At 47.5% G+C, this 19,123-nt stretch overlaps 1 protein-coding gene across 6 annotated transcripts in view; it reads left to right on the forward strand.

Annotated features, from left to right (window-relative positions):
• The first annotated feature begins 12,922 nt into the window (after positions 1–12,922).
• The window catches only part of ZMYND8 (zinc finger MYND-type containing 8), a 142,855-nt gene continuing 136,654 nt past the window's right edge, over positions 12,923–19,123 (forward strand). For 2 of the 6 annotated variants that reach the window (XM_082600594.1, XM_082600600.1), the window contains exons 1-2: positions 12,923–12,945; positions 13,627–13,860. In XM_082600594.1, coding sequence (XP_082456720.1) covers positions 13,847–13,860 — 14 coding nt within the window. In that variant the 5' untranslated portion in view covers positions 12,923–12,945; positions 13,627–13,846. Of the gene's footprint in view, positions 12,946–13,626; positions 13,861–15,034; positions 15,105–19,123 lie in introns of those variants that run through there. The other 4 variants (XM_082600601.1, XM_082600602.1, XM_082600599.1 and 1 more) reach the window with 3 other exon arrangements.

Below are 19,123 nucleotides of genomic sequence, written 5' to 3' on the forward strand. Positions count from 1 at the left end.
TGCTAAACCTGGCCACCCTACAGAGGTTCTGATGTTAGGCTGATGGAGGCCTGGGGTGTAGCTGGGACAAGAAGCGTTGGGGTGAGTCAGCGCTCCTGGTCCTGGTGACCCGGGGAGGTGGAAGATGGGGAAGAGGGGTCGCGGGTGTGTGTGTGCCAGTAACAGCAGGGAGAGGGGCAAGGATGGGAAGACCCAAAACCCAAGTAACTTCCAGCCCCAGGGTAACACCTTTTCTGCCTGGGGGCCTTCAGCTCTTCAGCGGCTCCTTTGTTTGAGCTGTTCTCGCGGGAATTCTGAGTAGTTACTTTAAGTTGACCCGCCCCTGCACGCAGCTCCTCCGGCCACACCCACTTTTGCTTTACCTACCAATCACTGTAGCTTCCTTTTGTAACCTGGTTACCCCCCTGGCTGGCTTCAGTTTTCCTGACTCTTTAAACCTTGAGTTTCCGAATTCTTTGACGTGAACACTGCGGGTTCAGGCATTCTTATGGTTGATCCCTTCAGCCAGTCCTTGTTCAACATTCACCAAATTATTTTTGAGCACCTACTGTGTGAGAGGGAGGTACAGCATTGAACAAAACAGACACTAAATAAGAAGTCGATGATAAGAATTTATATCCAGTTATTAAACTTGTATTAAGTATTCATTTATGATTGCCATAGCAGCATGAGGGCAACAAATAGCAAGGGGCAGTCTGGTTTATTGGGAAATGAGTCCAGGAAGGGTACCCTGAAGAAATGAATTTCGTGTTAGGTTTTGAAGGATGGGTAGGAGTTACCTGGTAACAACAGTGATAGTTAAGTGGTGCCGGACACTGTGCCAAATAAACACTATTACTAAAGGAACTAATTTACTCCTGTCAACACTAGAGGTGTGTCATTATCCACATTTTACAGGCCCAGAGAGGTTAAGTTACTTGCACAAGGTCACACAGTGAGTGAATGGCAGAGTCAGAATTTGAATCCAGCTAGAAGTCTAGCTGGCTTCAGAGCCTCCCAAGCTGGCTGGGGTCAGGCTGGAGCTGAGACCCAGGCTGAAGTTGGAGAAGGGAATCCTGCAGACCCCAGAAGGCCCAGTTAAGAATTAAAGACTTTGGCTTGAGAACAATGGGAAACCTTTGAAGGGTTTTTAGAGGTAGGGGGCGGGAGATGGGGGTGTGTCCTGGTCCAAATTGAAATTTCAAAAGATCCCTCTGGCTGCTGAAGGTGGGGGATGGGAGCGGACTGGGGCCTGGGGGCTGGTGGGAGGCTGTTCCCTTCCTGCCCAGATAATAGCTAATGGTGGATCTGGAGCAGGCCACCAGCTCTGCAGAATGGAGTTACGTGGCCGGAATCGACAGTGTAAGACGCTCAGAAGGTAAATTCCACAGGGCTCCGGGATGGGAGGTGGGAGAGGAGAGGTCAAGGGTAATGACCAGGTTTGGGGCTTGCAGAACTGGCTGGGAAATACGAGGTTTGGTGGCCTGAGAGCATCTGAGTATTGAGTGCTGGCCAAATCGCCCAAGTCTGGGATTTCTGTTGGGGCTTTGGTGTGCTTTTTTGTTGTTGGGAAATTGGTTTCGGATCACCTTTGAGTGTTTCCTGTCTACATTAGTTCCTTTTCTCCAAAGGATTTGTTTCTTGGAATATTAGAGGCTGAGAGGGCTTAGACTTCATTTTTCTTATGAACGTCTTCCTTTTTCAGACAAGTACGTTACTTAATCTCTCTGCGCCTCAGTTTTCTCATCTGTAAAATGAGGTTAATAATAGTGCCTGATTCAGAGTTATTGGGAGGATTAATTAAATGATACATAAATTGTGCTTCGTACACTGCTTGGATGTGGTAAACTCAGTAGGTGCTGGCCGCTCTTCAAGGTAAAGATGATGCTGCAGACGCTGCTGATATCTTATGACCAGGAGGGAGGTGGACGCAGGGGCGGTTGTAGAAGGAGGTGAAAGCCCATAGAAGTCACTCCAGCTATTCAGCAAGTACATGTTAAGCATCTTTCTGTACCCAGTAACAAGCAAACTGTTTAAACAGTGTGCACAGAAGCTCAAGGAATTGATAGTCACTCAAATGAACAAGCATTGAGAGAGTCCTGAGTGCTGGACCTGCTCTGGACTCTGGGGTGACAACTATATATATGAAAACAAATTTCCTGCCTTGAAAAGCATATACAACACTTAACTTTAGAATGTACTAAGTGCTGGGAAGACAAACCGTTGTTTGAACCTGATGCAATGATCCCAGAGAGCTTCCTGGAGGAGGTGACGTTTGGTCCTGGCTTTGAAGCAGAAGGAGCAGGCGCAAAGGTCCTGAAGGGGTGGGAACTAGTTTGACAGGAGACAAGTGGCACATTTCCAGGACCCCAAAGTAGGTAGGGTGGCTGGAGTGCAATAAACAGTTGAAGGGGAGAACTATTTCCTTTACATTTCTATATATTGCCATAGATGAGATTCCTGGTGGTCAACTTTATTTGTATACAAATTATAACTCCATACTGTGTAAGACAGTTCAAAATCCAAACCAGGGCCATGATTGATCTACTGAAGATCTTGTAGAGAAACTACAAGTAAGAAGAAAATGCCATTCATTGGACAAATATTTATTGAGCAACTACTATGCACCAGGACTATGCTAGCCTGGGGAACACTAGTGAACAGATTCACAAAACGCCTTCCTTTGTACACAGGCAAAAAGTAAGTAAACGAAGAAATAAGGTGCTTATGTGTTGTGCTATGTCCTAGGAAGGAAATAACAGGTGATGCCCCAGAAATGTAAGGGAGTTGGCGTCAGATGGGTAATCAGAAAAGGGCTCTTGGAGCTTAGAGATTTAGGGACCAGCCTGGAGAGGGCTCTGCAGGCCATGTTCAGAGATAGGATTTTCATCTGAAAGGGGATTTGCAGAGGTTTTCTGTAAAGGACGAGATAGTAATTATATTAGGCTTGGAGGGCCATATACGAACTCTATTGCAACTACGCGACCCTACCACTGTAGCATAAAAGCAGGCCTGGACAATCATAAGTGGGTACCCGAGGATGTGTTCCAATAAAACTTTACTTACGGACACTGAAACTTGAATTTCCTATAATTCATGCATGCTACAGATTACTTTCATTTTTTATTTTTTTCAACCATTTAATCAATCAATTAATTAATTAATTTGCGGTACGTGGGCCTCTCACTGTTGTGGCCTCTCCCGTTGCGGAGCACAGGCTCCGGACGCGCAGGCTCAGCGGCCATGGCTCACAGGCCCAGCCGCTCCGCAGCATGTGGGATCTTCCTGGACCGGGGCACGAACCCACATCCCCTGCATCGGCAGGCGGACTCTCAACCACTGCACCACCAGGGAAGCCCCGGAAAGTTTTTTAAAATTGTGATAAAATACATATAATGTAAAATTTACCATTTTACCCATTTTGGAGTGTACGATCCAGTGGCATTAAGTATTTTCACAATGTTGTGGAATCACCACTATCTAGTTCCAGAACTTTTTCATCACCCCAAAAGGAAAAGCCCAATACCCCTTAAGCAAGCACTTCTCATATTTCCCCTCCCCCACCCCCAGCAACCCTCAGCGTTCTTTCTGTCTCTATGGGTTTGCCTCTTCTGGGTATTTCATGTAAATGGAATCATACAATCTGTGGCTTTTCGTGTCTTGGTTCTTTCACTTAGCATAATGTTTTCATGGTTCATTCATGTGTGTATCAGTACTTCATTTATTTTTGTAGTTGAATGATATTCTACTGTGTGGTTACACTGGATTTGTTCATCCATTCGTCCGTTGATGGACAGTTGGGTTGTTTCTACCTTTTGGCTATTGCGAATAGTGCTGTCCACAGAAAGTTCTGAGCAGACAGGTGATATCTTGTTAATAGGATCCCTCTGGCTGCTGTGTGGAGAAGAGCCCAGAGAGGGCAGGAGGGGAGGCTGGAGACCAATTAGAACAGGATTCCTAGTCTTGACTGGGCAGGGCGAACCTCTGGGAGGTGAAACATGCACTCCCGCAGAACTGGAGCTGAATCCCCAGGTGATTCTAAAGGGAAAAAGGCTGGAGGATTGGTAACCACTGGGAAGAAGCTGTTAGAGGTCCCGTGGGTGAGCAGGGGCGATGATGCTGATTGAGGGGATTAGGTGACAGGCAGAAGAGCCAGGTTCAGAACACACTGGCGGGAGGGCGGGGGCGGGGGATGGGATTGGGGGGGAGCAGAATGCCCAGGTTTCTTGCCGATGGTTTGTCTTTTTTTTTTTTTTAATTTTTGGCCGTCCTCTCTTGCTGATGCTTTGGATGAGGGTGTGTGCGGAAGTGGGGAGTTGAGGGTGGGAGTTTCAAACGACCAGTGGAAGGGTGATTCTGTTGACTGGGATGGGGAGCCTTTTGGAGAAGCGGTTTGGGAGAGTCTAGAAGATGGGCTTGCCTTGCTCACTGGGAGGTCCCAGGAGCCCCACACTGAGGAGTCACAGGGAGGGGACGTGGGCTCTGGTGTTGGAGGAGTTGGGGAGCTGAGAAGCCTCTCAGGTGAGAAATCAGGAAAGACCCTCTGGACATGAGGTGGCGCCTAGGGTGGCTGTTATGTCAACAAGCGTGGAAAACGAGCCACGGTGGGTCATGCTTCCGAGCTTCACCGAAAAATAGAGGGAGATGAGGCGGGCAAGTCAGGTGTGGAGCCAGATAAAGGGGTGCTGATGGGGAAGTCAGGGTTGCATTTAGTTAGTGGAGAATTGTTGAGAGTTTTTGGAAAACAGCAGTGGAAAGGATCGTAGCCAACGTTTGCTTTGAATGTTTTGTTTAATGGCAGGTGTTTTCATACCCTTTATTTTTACCTTTTTTAATCAATTTTTTAAAGTTGAAGGATAGCTGATTTACAATGTTGTGTTAGTTTCTGGTTAATAACAGCAACACGATTCAGTTATACATACATACTTTTTCATTATACGTTATTATAAGACATTGAATATAGTTTCCTGTGCTATACAGTAGGACCTTGTTGTTTATCTATTTTATTTATTTTATTTGTTTCTCTTTGGCATGTGGGATCTTGGTTCCCCGACCAGTGATGGAACCTGTGCTCCCTGCAGTGAAAGCTTGGAGTCTTAACCACTGGGCCTCCAGGGAGGTCCCTATCTATTTTATATATAGTAGTTTGTATCTGACAACCCCAAACTCCTAATTTATCCCTTCATTTCCTGTTCAGTACAATTTTTTGAGATAGGAAGTACTGTTCCTGTTTTATAGGTAGAGAGCCAGGTGTAGAGAGTTATGGAAATTACTTGGGGTTTTGTCACTAGACAGTGACAGACGTAGTCCCAAGGATCTCAGGTCCTGAGTGTACATGTTCCAGGGGACTCTCATTTGGGGTAGACTTGGAGATGGTGTGCACAAGGTGTGGGTGTGTGAGTATGTGTGGAAGGGTAAAGAATGTTCTGGAAGATTTTGCATCTGAGTAACGGAAGGATGACAGAGGAAGTAGTGAGCCTGTGTCTCAGTTCTCCATGCTCAAGTACTGCAGCCGCACTTGGACTTCTTTTGTTCCTCTGAAACACCAAGCTTCCAAGCTCAGGCCTGTCTCAGGGCCTTTGTATCTGCTGCCAGCTCCACCTGGAAGGCTCCATCTTCTTCTGCTGCTATGTCACAGCCTCACTGGAAGCCTTCCCCCACCTGTCTAAAGCAGACTGCCCCCCCATCCTGTCACTTCCCTATACCCTCACCCTGCTTTGTTTTCTCTTCATAACATTCATAATTTGATATTTTATGTTATTCATATATTTGTTTAATAGCTCATTACCTCTTCTGCTCAGCTCTCAGCTCCTTGAAGACAGGAGCAACAGACAATAAATCTTAGAGGTACAAAAAGGGCTCCCTGCATATTTGTAGACCACCTGGATCCACAGCACGAAGATGCCTGCCCAGGGGAGAGGTTGGATCTGGGTAGTTAGATTTGGAATCTCCTGTGGCAGCGGATGAAATGACTGCATGAAAAGGTTTTGAGGAAAGAAAAAACATCTAACATTTCTTGAGCCCGCATGCCGTGCCTGTGTTAAATAATCCTCACAATGTCTCTTAGGCGACACTTCACAGACTTGGAAACAGAGGCGCAAAAACATGAAATAACTTGCTCAAGTTCTGTAGGTAGGAAGAGAGGAATCTCGGAATGGACCCCTCTCCCCCAACAGGCTGGCTCCAGAGCCCAGATGAGGAGCATCGTTGGCTAGAAAGACAGAGCAGAGTCTGGAGTTAGAGGTGTCAATGCAGATGGAGAGCTGGTCGCTGGGAGGGGCAGTGGTTTGTAAACTCGGAAATGTCCGGCATCAAACGTTAGCAAGAGGTCAAGTGGACCCAGTACTAACTAGGCTTGTTGAAGTAGATTCTTGGAGGTCAGTGATGATTTTTTTTCTTTTAAAAAATTAGTGCTCAAAAATAATACAAATATAAAATGAACACATCAGAGCTTTTGTCTCACTCATTATTAATGAGGGTACTTGTAAGGTGTTATGATCAATTCAAAGGTGGATTCAAAGTACTGCAAGCCTAAGGAAGGAATGCTGAATTTACAAATAGATGCAAAAACTGGCAAAAACTCAGTTCAGTATCCACCAGGCAATAATCAATTGCATTCCAGGGGATTACATTTGCATTTCTATGGAGAAGAGTCATTTGCATAACTATTCATCTTCTACAAGTTACAGAGTTGTAAATAGCTCCAAAACACTGGACGGATGCAGGTAACCCAATGGGGAAGCTAGACAAGCTACACATTAATTTTTTTTTGCCCATTTCCCAATCTTTCACAAGTTTCCTAATATTACATTTATTAATTTATTTTTGAAGAAGTAATATATTCGCATGGTTGAAATTCAAAAGTTATAATGGTGAACACAACATTGTAAATCAACTACACTTCAATTAAGAAAAAAAAGATATGGTGACGTCTCCTCCCCACTCCTGACCCCCAGACACCCAGGACTCCTTAGAGGCAAACATTGCTAGCAATTTCTTAAGTATGCTTCCAAGAGATTCTATGCATAATAAGCAAATGTGTTAAGAAAAAGATAGATACACACAGGTTTGTCTATTTAAGAAAAACAAATGACATTATATTCCATGTTCTGTTCTTGTGTTTTTTAAACTCAACAATATGTCTTAGAGATTGTTCCATAAAAGGGCTCCCAGATTCTTTTTTTTAAGATTAAAAGAACGGGAATTCCCTGGTGGTCCAGTGGTTAGGACTCAGCACTTTCACTGCGGTGACCCAGCTTCAAGCCCTGGTTGAGGAACTAAGATTCCACAAGCCGTGTGGCCTGGCCAAAAAAAAAAAAAAAACCTGCCAAAAAAAATCATTTATGATTATTTTTATTGCTGTATGGTTGACATACAATATTTTACTAGTTTTAGATGTACAACACAGTGATTCAACATTTATATGCATTGTGAATTGATCATCACGGTAAGTCTAGTTACAATTTGTCACCATACAAAATTATGGCACAATTATTGACTATATTCCTTATGCTGTACACTACATCTCTGTGACTTATTTATTTTTTTTATTTTTAATTTTTTTTACGGGGGCCTCTCACCGTTGTGGCCTCTCCCGTTGTGGAGCACAGGCTCCGGACGCGCAGGCTCAGCGGCCATGGCTCACGGGCCCAGCCGCTCCACGGCATGTGGGATCTTCCCGGACTGGGGCACGAACCCATGTCCCCTGCATCTGCAGGCGGACTCTCAATCACTGCGCCACCAGGGAAGCCCTCTGTGACTTATTTTATAAATGGGAGTATGTACCTCTTAATCCCCTTCACCTGTTTTTCCAACCCCCCATCACCCTTCCCTCTGGCAACCACCAGTTTGCTCTCTGTATCTATGAGTGTTTCTGTTTTGGTTTTTTTAGTTCCAGATTTTTTTCACAGCTGCATAGTATTCTGTTGTGTAGCAGGACCATGTTTATTTAATCACTCCCTTATTATCGTTTTTTTTTTTTTGGCCGTGCCAGGTGGCATGTGGGATCTTAGTTCTCTGACCAGGGATCGAACCCGTGGCCCCTGTATTTGGAGCGCGGAGACTTAACCACTGGACCACCAGGGAAGTCTCTAATTACTCCCTTACTGTTGGCATGGTGACTTCTGAGTAAATAGTTAATTGAAAGGCATTAAGGAGTGGGTGAGTAGTGAGGCTGAAGAGACTGGAAGAGAAGTTTTCTTAATAGAATTGTACTGTTAATAGTTCCTACCTGAGTTTCATCACTTAGGAAATGGGATTGATGATTCTAATGGTGCCCACCTTACAGAGTTCTGAAGGTAAATGGGTTAGTTCATGTAAGTTGCTTCTAACAGTACTTGACACAGTACTTGGAACATGGTAGCTATCAGTATTTATCATTATCCTCCTTGGAGAGTTTGTTTTTTTTTTAAACCACAACTTAAAAAAAATTATTTATTTACTTTTGGCTGCATTGGGTCTTCGTTGGGTTCCGCAGGCTTCTCATTGCAGTGGCTTCTCTTGTTGCGGAGCACGGGCTCTAGGCTCGAGGGCTTTAGTAGTTGTGGCTCTCGGGCTCTAGAGCACAGGCTCAGTTGTAGCACACAGGCTTAGTTGCTCCCCGGTATGTGGGATCTTCTGGGACCAGGGCTTGAAGCCGTGTCTCCCGCATTGGCAGGCGGATTCTTAACCACTGCGCCACCCAGGAATCCCAGATCTGACTTGTTTTACAAGGATTCCTGGCTGCCTCTCTCTGTGTGTGTATGTGTGTGTATGTATGCGTGCGTGCACGTGTGCACACGTTTGCAAGGGCAGAAGCAGGGGACCCAGGTAGGAGAAAGGTGCAGCCACCCAGGTGGGAGATGATGTTTAATTGAGCTCTAATACATATCGGTCACAGTGTTAGACTGAGAGCACAATGGTGAAGGATTCAGACCAGGTTTTGCCTTGCTGAAGGTCTCAGGCTAATGCAGGGTTTCTCAGCCTCGGCCCTGGTGACATTTGGGGCCAGCTAGCTCTCTGCTGTGGGGGCCTGTCCTGTGCACGGTAGGGAATCTAGCAGCATCCCTGATTCTCACCCTCTCGATGCCAGTAGCACCCCCAACCCCTCCTCCAGATGTGACAACCTAAAATGTCTCCAGACACTGGCACTGGTCTAGTGGGAGACAGAAACGAACAGGGCAAATAAATATGTGCGCTTCTATCCATAATGGTAATTGCTAGGATGTAAAAAGAGCAGGTCAAGGGAGGTCCCGAATCTTTTTTTTTTTTTTTTGGCTGCGCCACGTAGCTCGCGGGATCTTAGTTCCCAGGCTACGGATGGAATCTGCGCCTCCTGCAGTGGAAAAGCGGAGTCTTAACCACTGGACCGCCAGGGGAGTCCCTCTTCTTCCTTTTGATTTGTATTTTCTTGCGTCCCTTACATCTCTTCCCACCCACACTGCCGCCATCTGCTTCATGGTCAAGTACCATCTCCTCCCCTCTTTCCACCTGCCCTCCCTTCCCTCCTTTCTCCATTAGCGTAATCCTGCCAATCCCTCCTAGAAAGAAGAAAAAAAACAACACAAAATAAAAAAATCTTCTGGAGGACACCTCTTCTCCAAGGCAGGGATGAGTCCTAACTGCCTCTTTGTGGCTGTAACATGACTCGGTCAGCTCCGTGCTCTGAAGGTGAGCCCTTCTGTCACCGTGCCCGAAGTTGGCCTCGGTTCCAACTGGCCAAAAGGAAACAAAACAAAACAAGATATTTAAGACACTTCCCGGCCTCAGTCCCGGCCGTTTCACGTAACGGACAGAGAGGCCTGTTGCTCACTGAAGGCAGATAACTCCAAGTGTGCTTATTTTCATAGTCAGCAGAACAGACTATCTTGGGATGCAGCTTGCCGAGGCTGCCGCGCTTGCTGCTGGCCTGGCTGCGGGCCATTTCAGTGGGGCCAGGCCTTGGCCAGTAAGATGCCTGGGGAAGGGGGGCCGGGGTCAGCCCTTTGCTCTCCTTGGAGGCCAGCTTTATCACTGAGACACTCTGTCTGGCTTCCTTCAGACAGATTCTATCCCCAGATTCTCTCTGACTCCTGGAAATATTGAGAGACACGTATTAATCTATTTTTATTAGCTCCTGGCTTATTCATATCACCACGGAACCTGCTTATTTAGGCCTGTGCTGGCTTTGCTATCCAGAGGCACTAATGGTCGGATTTTTTTCCTTTCACTTAAGCCAAGGTTTCCCACCTCGGCACAGTGGACGTTTAGATCACATAATTCCTTGCTGGGGGCTGTCCTGTGTGCGGTAGGATGTTTAGCAGCATCCCAGGTCTCTACCCATTAGGTGCCATTAGGTGCCACCTCTCCCCCCAAGTTGTGACAACCCAAAAGTCTCCAAACATTGCCATCTATCCCCTGGGGGGCAAAACCACCCCTGGTTGAGAAACACTGATTTCAAGGAATTTTTACATTCCTGATTTTAGAGATGGCAAAGTGTCCCCCTCGACATCTTGCTGGAGGTTTGTAGGGAGAGAGGAGCTTTCTCTGGGCCTTTGAATGATTCTGATCTGAAGATCTCCCAGGTTCATCATTCAGTACTTAAAACATTCCTGAAGGAGTCCAACTCCTAAAAGAAAACACAGATCATGCAGTTGCCGATAGTAGATTTTAGCCTTGTTTCTGCTCTGCTTGGTTCGGCTTCTCATTTCTTTCTTTCTTTAGAGGCAGGCAAGAGTACAGGGTTTAGGGATGTGGAGTCATCGCTGAATTGGAAGTCTGACCTCTGGCACTGGCTTGCTGTGTGACCTTGGGCAGCTCACTTCACCTCTCTGGGCTCAGTTCCAGCTCTCTAACAATGCTCCCCACCTCATGGAGTCAGTCTGTGTAAAGTGCTGATTTAGCCAGTGCCAGGCATGCAGAAGCTGCTGGGACTACTCTGTGCAGCAGGGGTTTGAGAGGGGCAATCTCTAGGTTGAAGCCAGCAACGTTTGGTTTTCTTTATTCCCTGCTTATCAGCCACATTCCATCAAACCCAGGATTGGCCCTTAGTAGGCCTGCCTTGGGCAGCCTTTTTCAATCCGTGTCCCTCCCAGGATTCCATCTGCCACCATACCTTTGTCTCTGTCCCCAGCCGAATTGCTGTTTTCTAGATAACCTCAGACCTACCCGAATGCCAACAGCATTCCTCAAACAGAGCAGAGCTGCCAGAATAAGCCGGCAGCTTCCTGCTCTTTGCCCCAGAAAACATTTCAAGTGATCAAGTGATCAGGGGGAGGGAGAGAGGGAGGGGGAGGATGCTGCAGTTGCTTATGCAACCGGCTTTAATCCGGGGCTAAAATCCAACACGCCAACCAGCGCCGTATTTTATTTCCTCGTGGGCTTGGTCAGGTAGTTGTACACGAGATCCGCCACAAACTCGTCCTATTTGTCCTCCCCAAAGCAGCACCAACAGACACAAACAGTATCCCTTATAGGATGGTGGTGCCGGGCCGCTGCCCCGCACTGCCGGGAGGGAGAGCGCGGTCTGATTTACCCTGGCCTCCTTCCCCCGTTTGGCCTCCCCGTACACGGTTCTACCCCCAGGAAGAGGAGGCCCCTCCCTTCTGGTGAGGCCCAGGCCTGTTGTCCTGAATGCTGGACCTCTGTCAGGCCACCGAGTGGTGGTGGAGGTGTCCCTCCCTGCGTCCCGGCCTCCTCAGCCTAAAATTCAGCAACAGCGGCTACAGAATCCCCTCCCTTTTCCTAGAGCCTGGGCCCTGCCCCTGCGGTACAGTGCGCTTGGATTCCTGGCTTGCTCCTGTTTGATAGAAGTTCCCAGCCAGGAGGAATTTATGTACACACTGTGGGCATCTGTCGTCCACGTGGGGGTGGGCAGGGTGAGCAGGGCCTCAGCTCCACCGTTTTCTTTGTGGCTTCTTTGTGGCAACGAACCGTGTGGGATGAGAAAGCCCACGAGTCCTAATTTTAGGAGGAGAAGGGGAGACTTTATTGGGCCACAGTTTTACCTCCTGGCATATGGCTGTGTCACCTCTGGAAGCTTTCTCCAGCCTCTAAAGAATGGTGTTTTATTTAGCTTCTGTTGTTCCCGCTTGCTGTTTTTAAAAAAACCTTGTTAATTAAGCACCTTGTCTTTAAAAAAAAAAAAAAAAAAAAGCATCAGCAAGTGAGCACGGATGCTTTAAGATCCTTTCGGATTTGCTTTTTCTTTCTCAGGCTGCAGACCCACGACCAAGGCAGCTTGACGGAGGCAACAGGCAAAGACCTCCTAATACTATTGAAATGGGTGGAATTATAAGCAGTTCTGCAACAGTAGTTAATATTTTACTGGGGACCAGTGCCAGAGAGATGGGGGTGGGGTAGAGCTGTGTGTGAAATAGCTGTTCCACCTGCCTTTGGGGACCCGAAGCAGCCGTTCTCTGTGGAAATACATTTAAGCAAGAATCCTTACAAAGCTCATGGGATTTTCTGCCACCGAGGGCCCAGTTTCCCAGGAACAACCTTACAGGGCTGGTTGTGTGGCAGGAAGGTCTAAGCAGTGGGTGTAGGCCTGACTAATAATGGGGGTTCTTGTTCCCTGGCTGAGTTTGACATCTTTCTTTCTCCCTCTGGATTTAAATGGCTTCTCAGCCCGAGAGGCACTGCCTGTACCCTGGATTCAGAAGGTACACGCCTCCTTGGGAAGCCAAGGCGAGAGACAGCGGCTCTCTCTCTCTCTCTCCTCTCTCTCCCTCTCTCTCCTTCTGCATCTGCCGGGAGAGCTGCCGCTGGTATTTTTCCACAGGCCTTTTCTGCGCTCTCAGGGCCTAGTTTTTCCCAGCCAGGCCCAGAGTCTGAGAGAGGGTTAATAGGCAGGAAGCTGAAGCCATCGCAGACTAATACGGAAGTCAGATTTTTGTTTAACTGACAGGTTTAGCAGGCCTCAGCGCCGGGGGAGGGGGCTGGGAGGGGAAGGGAAGTTTGTAGAGCTAGGCATGTGGCCTGCTAGGAGCGCCTTTGGCTTTTCTTAGGGTAAGGATGGGGAGGGGGGCCCCCTGGCATCCTGGCAGGGAGGCAGGAACCCATTTTGGCTCTCCTCTGAGTTCTGGCTGGGGGTGGTGGGCTGACGACAGGTCAGCTTCTGGGCTGGGGCAGGCAAGTCGGCTCTCTGGTCTGCTTTGTCCAGGAGGCATTTTGATAATGACGATGCAAACTTGACCACTTGGTTCCCCTCCTCCCCTCTCAGCCTCAGTGCTCTGGCCTCTGGGAAGCCAGGGCTGCCCTGGAGTGACTTGGGGGGCTCGCCTGGCCCATCCGGTTTGCCTCAGAGGCCTGGCTCCAGCTTCTTCTTTCTCTTGCCCCCTGGGCTGTTTTCCTGGGCCTCCCCGCTCTTCGGCTTCACTTCCCCGCCCCCCGCGGGTGGTGGGGAGAACATTCTGCTGGATTGTTCTAGAAAACAGCCAGCCTTCCTCCCAGCGACAGAGCCGTTTCCGTGGGGGCAGATGAGGGTGAGCCCTTGCAGCTCACCCCCAAAACTCTCTTGCCTGTGGCCTCTGGGCCTCGGGCTTTGCTGGAGCAGGTCAGGCTGGCTGCACTGGTTTGCTCGTGCCGCGAAATCTAGCCAGGGTGCGGGAGAAGGGCGACTGCGGGCCCCTTTCCTAAGTTTTTCTTGCTGCAAAAGGCCTAGCTTAGCCTGTCTTTTTCTATGCACAGGATGGCTCTTGCTCACCAGAGCCTCACAAAGATAATCGCTCAGGAAGTGTTTCAGCCAATCCGGGGCCGCCTTACACTCCGATTTGCCGGGGCAGCCAATCGGGGATGAGCTTTTATTAGGCGGCCAGATCATCAAGCCGAAGTGCCAAACCCTTTTTCTGTGAGAACTAGGAGCCTGTCCTCCATGTTTTATAAGTATTGACATTACACAGTGTTAACAATGCATCCACAGAGGTAAGCTCGACTTTTTAACCATCTTTTCTCCCCCTCCCTCTGAGACATCCGCATTGTGGGCGAGCAGTGTGATTTCTCTGTGGCTGGCTGTGCCACAGTCACCCCTACAGCACTTAGGTTAACTTGGAACTGTTTAGAGAGATTTTTTTTTTTTTTTTTTTTTTGCTTTCTTGGGTCACATGGCTAAGTAGCCATTAGCCAGAGCTCGGTTTTGCAAACTGGCAAGGGCCTGGCACACCTTTTCTTCCACCAGGACATGGTGTTTCTAGAAGAGTGTGAAGCTAGATGCTGGTATTGCCAAAAAAGAAGCTTTTTTTTTTTTCTCCCCCCTCCTTCCTTTCTCTTTTTCTCTCCCTCTCTCTCTCTTTCTCTGAGCAGTTCCCCCCCCCTCCCCCTTGCACTCTTGTCTTCTCTTGTGTCACATGCCTGCTGGGGGAAGAAAATGGAAGGTAAGCAAGCAGGCTCCCCTCCAAGGAGAGCTCATGGCAGACAGCAAAGCAGGCAAGTTTACCTCTCCAAAGAGGTGCTGGGAAGGCTGGACTCAGTTCTGACCAGAGAGGACGTGTGTTTGCAAAAGAACCAAGCCCTCAGCAGAGCAGTGCTAAGGACAGATCCTAGCTCCTGGGGCCTAGGTGGGTGGTGGTGTCTCCCCATGGTCTTTTCTCTTCCTACAGGGTTTCTTCACTTGAAACTACATTGTTCAGCCTTTTTTCCTGACTTCTATTGATACAGAGTGTTCTTCTGCAAAGCCAGCCTGCAGCCAGCAAATGTTTCTGAAAGTGTTTTCTAGGCTTTGGAGGAAGTTTTTGGAGTAGGGATGGGGATGGGGGGTGGGGGGGAGTGTAGGAGGGGGGGTGGGGGAGAGATGTTGGACAACATCCTGCAATAAATCTGAGGAGTCTTTTTTTGAATCCCTTAGTTTTCTCCTCTTGCATGGTTTTCAGTGGACTCATGTATCTTTTCTCCTTGTTTTCATTTTCCTTTACCTTTTTTTTTTTTTTTTTTTACATTGTATCATCCTCTGTCCTCCTGTGTGATAGAGTGCAGAGGAAATAAAATCACGTCTGTGGCTCATGACAGCATTCCATATTCAGTGGTTGGGTTGTGTTGTTGTGTGTGTGTGTTTTTAATAATCCCGTGTAACTGTTTAAAAAAATTTCCTTTTTGATCAAGTCCCAAATCTGCCAGCCTGTTCTCTCTTCTTAACTGTGGAAAAATGAGACGGTTGCTTGAACATTTGTTGGGTAAGTAAAGCAATCCATTTCTGTGACCATGTATAAAGAGTTTGGCGAACATTTGGGGTCTGTTTGTAACAGGGGGTCTTGGCTCCAGCCGTTGGGGGCTTTTTATGAGCAGGAACCCAAGGAGGGCTTTTTCATAGTGTCTTGATTTTAGGTGACTGTTTGAATCCACTGTTTTTCCTGATAACCTAGGGCTAGGATTGAAGATTATACTTCCTGTTTACCCTCAGGGAAGAAACGTTCAGTTCATTGTGACTTGACTGGAGACCTTGAATTGGGATTGTTTGGATATTAGATAGAAAACTCTGGGTAGGTGATCTGCTTGTGAAATGTAAGGAAACTGCTTGGTGTTAAGAGTCGCAGAGCCTTAAACATGGGGGTGGGGAGGAGCTGGGGGTGGTGGTGTGAGTCCTTATGTTTTAAGATACTTACATGTCTGTAAAAATCCCACCCACCACCAAACTTGGTCTTGATTCAGGACTCATACACAACAGACCCGGCCTTTTTCCAAGCCTGACCCACACATCTGTATATGCACACTTACCTTTACTTCTCATTTATTTCTCACTTTTTACATTTCTCCTGATCTCTTAAGGCTGCAGCTAGAACTTCAGAGTGAAAAAAGTAGCTTCTTGTTTAGCATTTGCTTCAGCATTTCCCTAGAAGTTCACTGCATAAATTCCAGCCTGGAGACCAATCCAGCAGGACCGTAAATGCTGGAAGTATATTCAGTTGCTGTGTTATGCCAACTTGATGGAGTCAATAATCTTTCTTCTTTTAAACTGGTGTCCAGCAACCCACCTTTGAGAACCAATTGGAAAAAGGCTCATTTAATAATGAGGAATGTACCCAATTCTAAGCTGAGAAGTCTTTGCAAGACAGGCCAGCTCCTTAGAGTAAAAGGACAGGCCGTTAATGATGTAACATACTTAGAACTGAACTGCTTGCGTGCCACTACCCCACACAAGAAAGTTCAGACGCTTTAGCTGTTTTCTTTGTTCTTATCTCCTGGCTGTAAATGGAAATTACATATTGAGGTTCTTGTGGCCTCCTTGGAAGCAATATCTAATCACAAGACTCCTGCTTTGGTGCCGTCAGTGTTTGCATAATGGTGCATTTGTTGGGTTGGAAGGAAACCTAAGGGCAAGGCATTTGTCCTCCAAAAGCTTGCATTAAAATGGCTCCCACAGGTTTGCAAAGCCAAGATCTGTTTTCAGATGTGCAGCCCCAGCAAGTTCTCAGCCCTGGAGCAAGCCAGCCACTTGCCTCTGGTCCTGGGGGCACCACCAAACATGAGTCTGTAAAAGTTAATGGCTCTCAAGGTAGCATTGTTTTCCAGTTTCACTCGGGGGGGGGAAAAATAAATGTCTGCATTGCAGCAGGACTAGCTAGGGACAGCAGTGCAGGCTCACGGTGCAGCCCAATGGGGTTTCTCTCTCCAGCTTTTGAACCAATAGACTTGGAGGAAAGGTTACAGATTGACAATTGCAGTGGCTGGACCGAGAGCGGGCCTTCTGGAAATTTCTACCATCTTTGTTCCTTTTAGGAAAAGCACATCCGCGGAGCTGAAGCGTCTCCTACATTCCATGCCTAGGGCATCTCCCCTCCCCCCCTTTCTTTTTTACATCAAGGTAGATGGTCCTCCCTCTGCCACGTTTGTAAATTGCAGAGGGAGGAACAGAACATTGGGCTGTTTTCCTTTTTCTTTCTGCCTCTTCAGCCCCCAAAGAGGATGCACAGCTGCAAGGAACAAACACAGACACACTGGAGCTTTTGATTTCTCTCCTTTTTTTTTTTTTTTTTTTCCCTTGAAGCCCCTCCAGGATGGATTCACTTTCTGCTTTGGGAAATTAAGTGACATTCCTGTAGGGCAGCAGGAGGAACTGCTTTTATTAGCGCCAGAAAATGGTCAGTGTTCCGGCTGTAACTAGGAATTAATTATATATAATCACTCAGTAAACTTTCTACAGTTTTTCTAATTGCTGCTCAGGAACGTGGTTTGCCTTCTGGAGCTGAGTCCAGTTACTTTTATAATTAACAGCTCAAAGATTTGAGTCAGAAAGAAATAAACAATGGGGCCTCCTGGATTATAAATTAGGGATGAAAACAATAGCTTTTTCTTTTCTTTTCTTTTCTTTCTTTCTTGTTACCCCTTTTCTTTTAAACAAAACATTCCCCCTTTTCTTGCCCCGGGAGAACAGTGGGGAAATGGCTTCAGGTCTTAAATAGGAGGGGGGTGGAAATGAGTCACCATTTGAAAAAGGGGAGGGGGGTGATAGCAGCCCGGAAAACCCTGAAGGCAAAGGTAGGTTTTTCTTTTTTTCCAGAGTCCAGCCACTTCACATGTGTGATCTCTTTGTTTCTTTTGCCTCCTTCCCCGCCCCCCCTTCTCTCTCCTGGGCAGAGGCCACAAACATTTTTCAGCTGGGAAGCCCTGGGTCTGGCTTTGCCTCTGGTTTGACCCTGAAAAGAAAGATACGTGCAAAAGTGCCTTGGCCACCCCACAGCAGAGGAGGAGGAAGGGAATCTGTGTAGCAGCCCTGCTCCTGCTCTCAAAGGCAGAAACAAGGAAGGATTCACCCTTGGCTTCAGGTTGCTAAGGCTATGGATGCCCTTCCCCCTCCACCCCACTCTGCTTACTGATAAACAAGCAGGCAGGAGCCATTTCAGCACTGCAGCAAGCTGGGCTGCCAGCCTGTCCCTCGTCATCAAGATTACCTACCTACCGGCCGGCCGGGAGCCAGCCGCCCGTCCTTGCCCTGGTGCAGCCTTGGGCACTCTGCCCTCCTTTCTCCTGAAGCTCACAAACAGTCACCTTGAAACTCTCCACCCGCAGCACCAGGAGAGTTCTGAGGCCATGCGCAGACCTGTGACAGTCAATTACATTATCCACTATGAGGGCTCTTAGCTTGGCCTGTGAAAGCGGGTTTTGCCAAACCCATGGTTAATTTTGAGGGCTCTGTTGGGGGTGGACAAAAATCTAATTTGTGAGTATCCTGCGCCTTGGCTAAGGGCGATGTTTTCCTGTTGTTTCTTCTCTGCAGACTCGGATTATCTTTCCTTGAGGTTAACTGTCTTAGGACTGGCTGGGTGTTTGGTGGCCGTTTTCAGGCTTATTAAACAGCCTTTTTATTTGACTTTGGCCTCAGGCTGGGGTGCAGTCCTTCAGATGCCTGCTGCCCTGGAAGCACTTTTCATTTTCCGTAGCTCCTCTTTGGTAAGGATGCAGAGCTGGTTTCTCATCTACCAGAAAGGGGGAATGGGCTTCCTCCGCCCGCCCCCCCGCCCAGCCTGCGCCCTTTTAACAGTTTGGTGGTTTGCACAGACACCTGTCTGTCTGCACTTTATGCCACAGGGCTGCCTAATTCCTCACCTTCCACCCACCTAATTCGAGGGCAAGGGGGCCTCATTTTAGAGCCTCACGTTGAAGGCTCAGGATCTGAAAGGGAAGGGTTTTCCTTAGGAACCTGTGACTTCACAAACTCCCCCTGTCACTGCAGATTTTTTTTTTTTCCCAAGCTTCTAAACGTTGGGTTGTTGGTGTCCTTTGGTTGAGCTTTTCCTAGTTCTGATATTTAGGAAGGTGGCTTTGAAACTAGCAGGGCTGCTTAAGCAAGAGCTACAGCTATTGAACAAACTGCTACCATTTTAGCTTCAATACAGGAATGAGGCAGTGTTGCCAGACGCCATTTTAAGAATCCTGCATAAATAGCTTAGCTACCGATGACTCTGCCTGTTTTAGGTGAGTGCTTATATAAAGCTGCTAACCATTCCCTCCCCTCCCCCCAATTTTTAAAGAAATTAATTGCAGATTTAGGGCAGCATGGTGTTTTGATTTTAATGTTCACTATTTTGTGATCTAGAAGAGGAAAGATGTTTGTGTCTTGGGGATGAAATATTTCTTACAGCCTGGACCACTTTGGTATTTTGAATGAAAGTAAAAAGCTGAAGGAAAAGTCCTTTCGAATGGTTGCATGATTCTTGAATTGCTGTGTGATGATCCTCAGCTGTAGACCCAGACT

Source organism: Mesoplodon mirus (assembly GCF_964341445.2).
Source record: "Mesoplodon mirus genome assembly, chromosome: 15".
NCBI lineage: Eukaryota > Metazoa > Chordata > Mammalia > Artiodactyla > Ziphiidae > Mesoplodon > Mesoplodon mirus.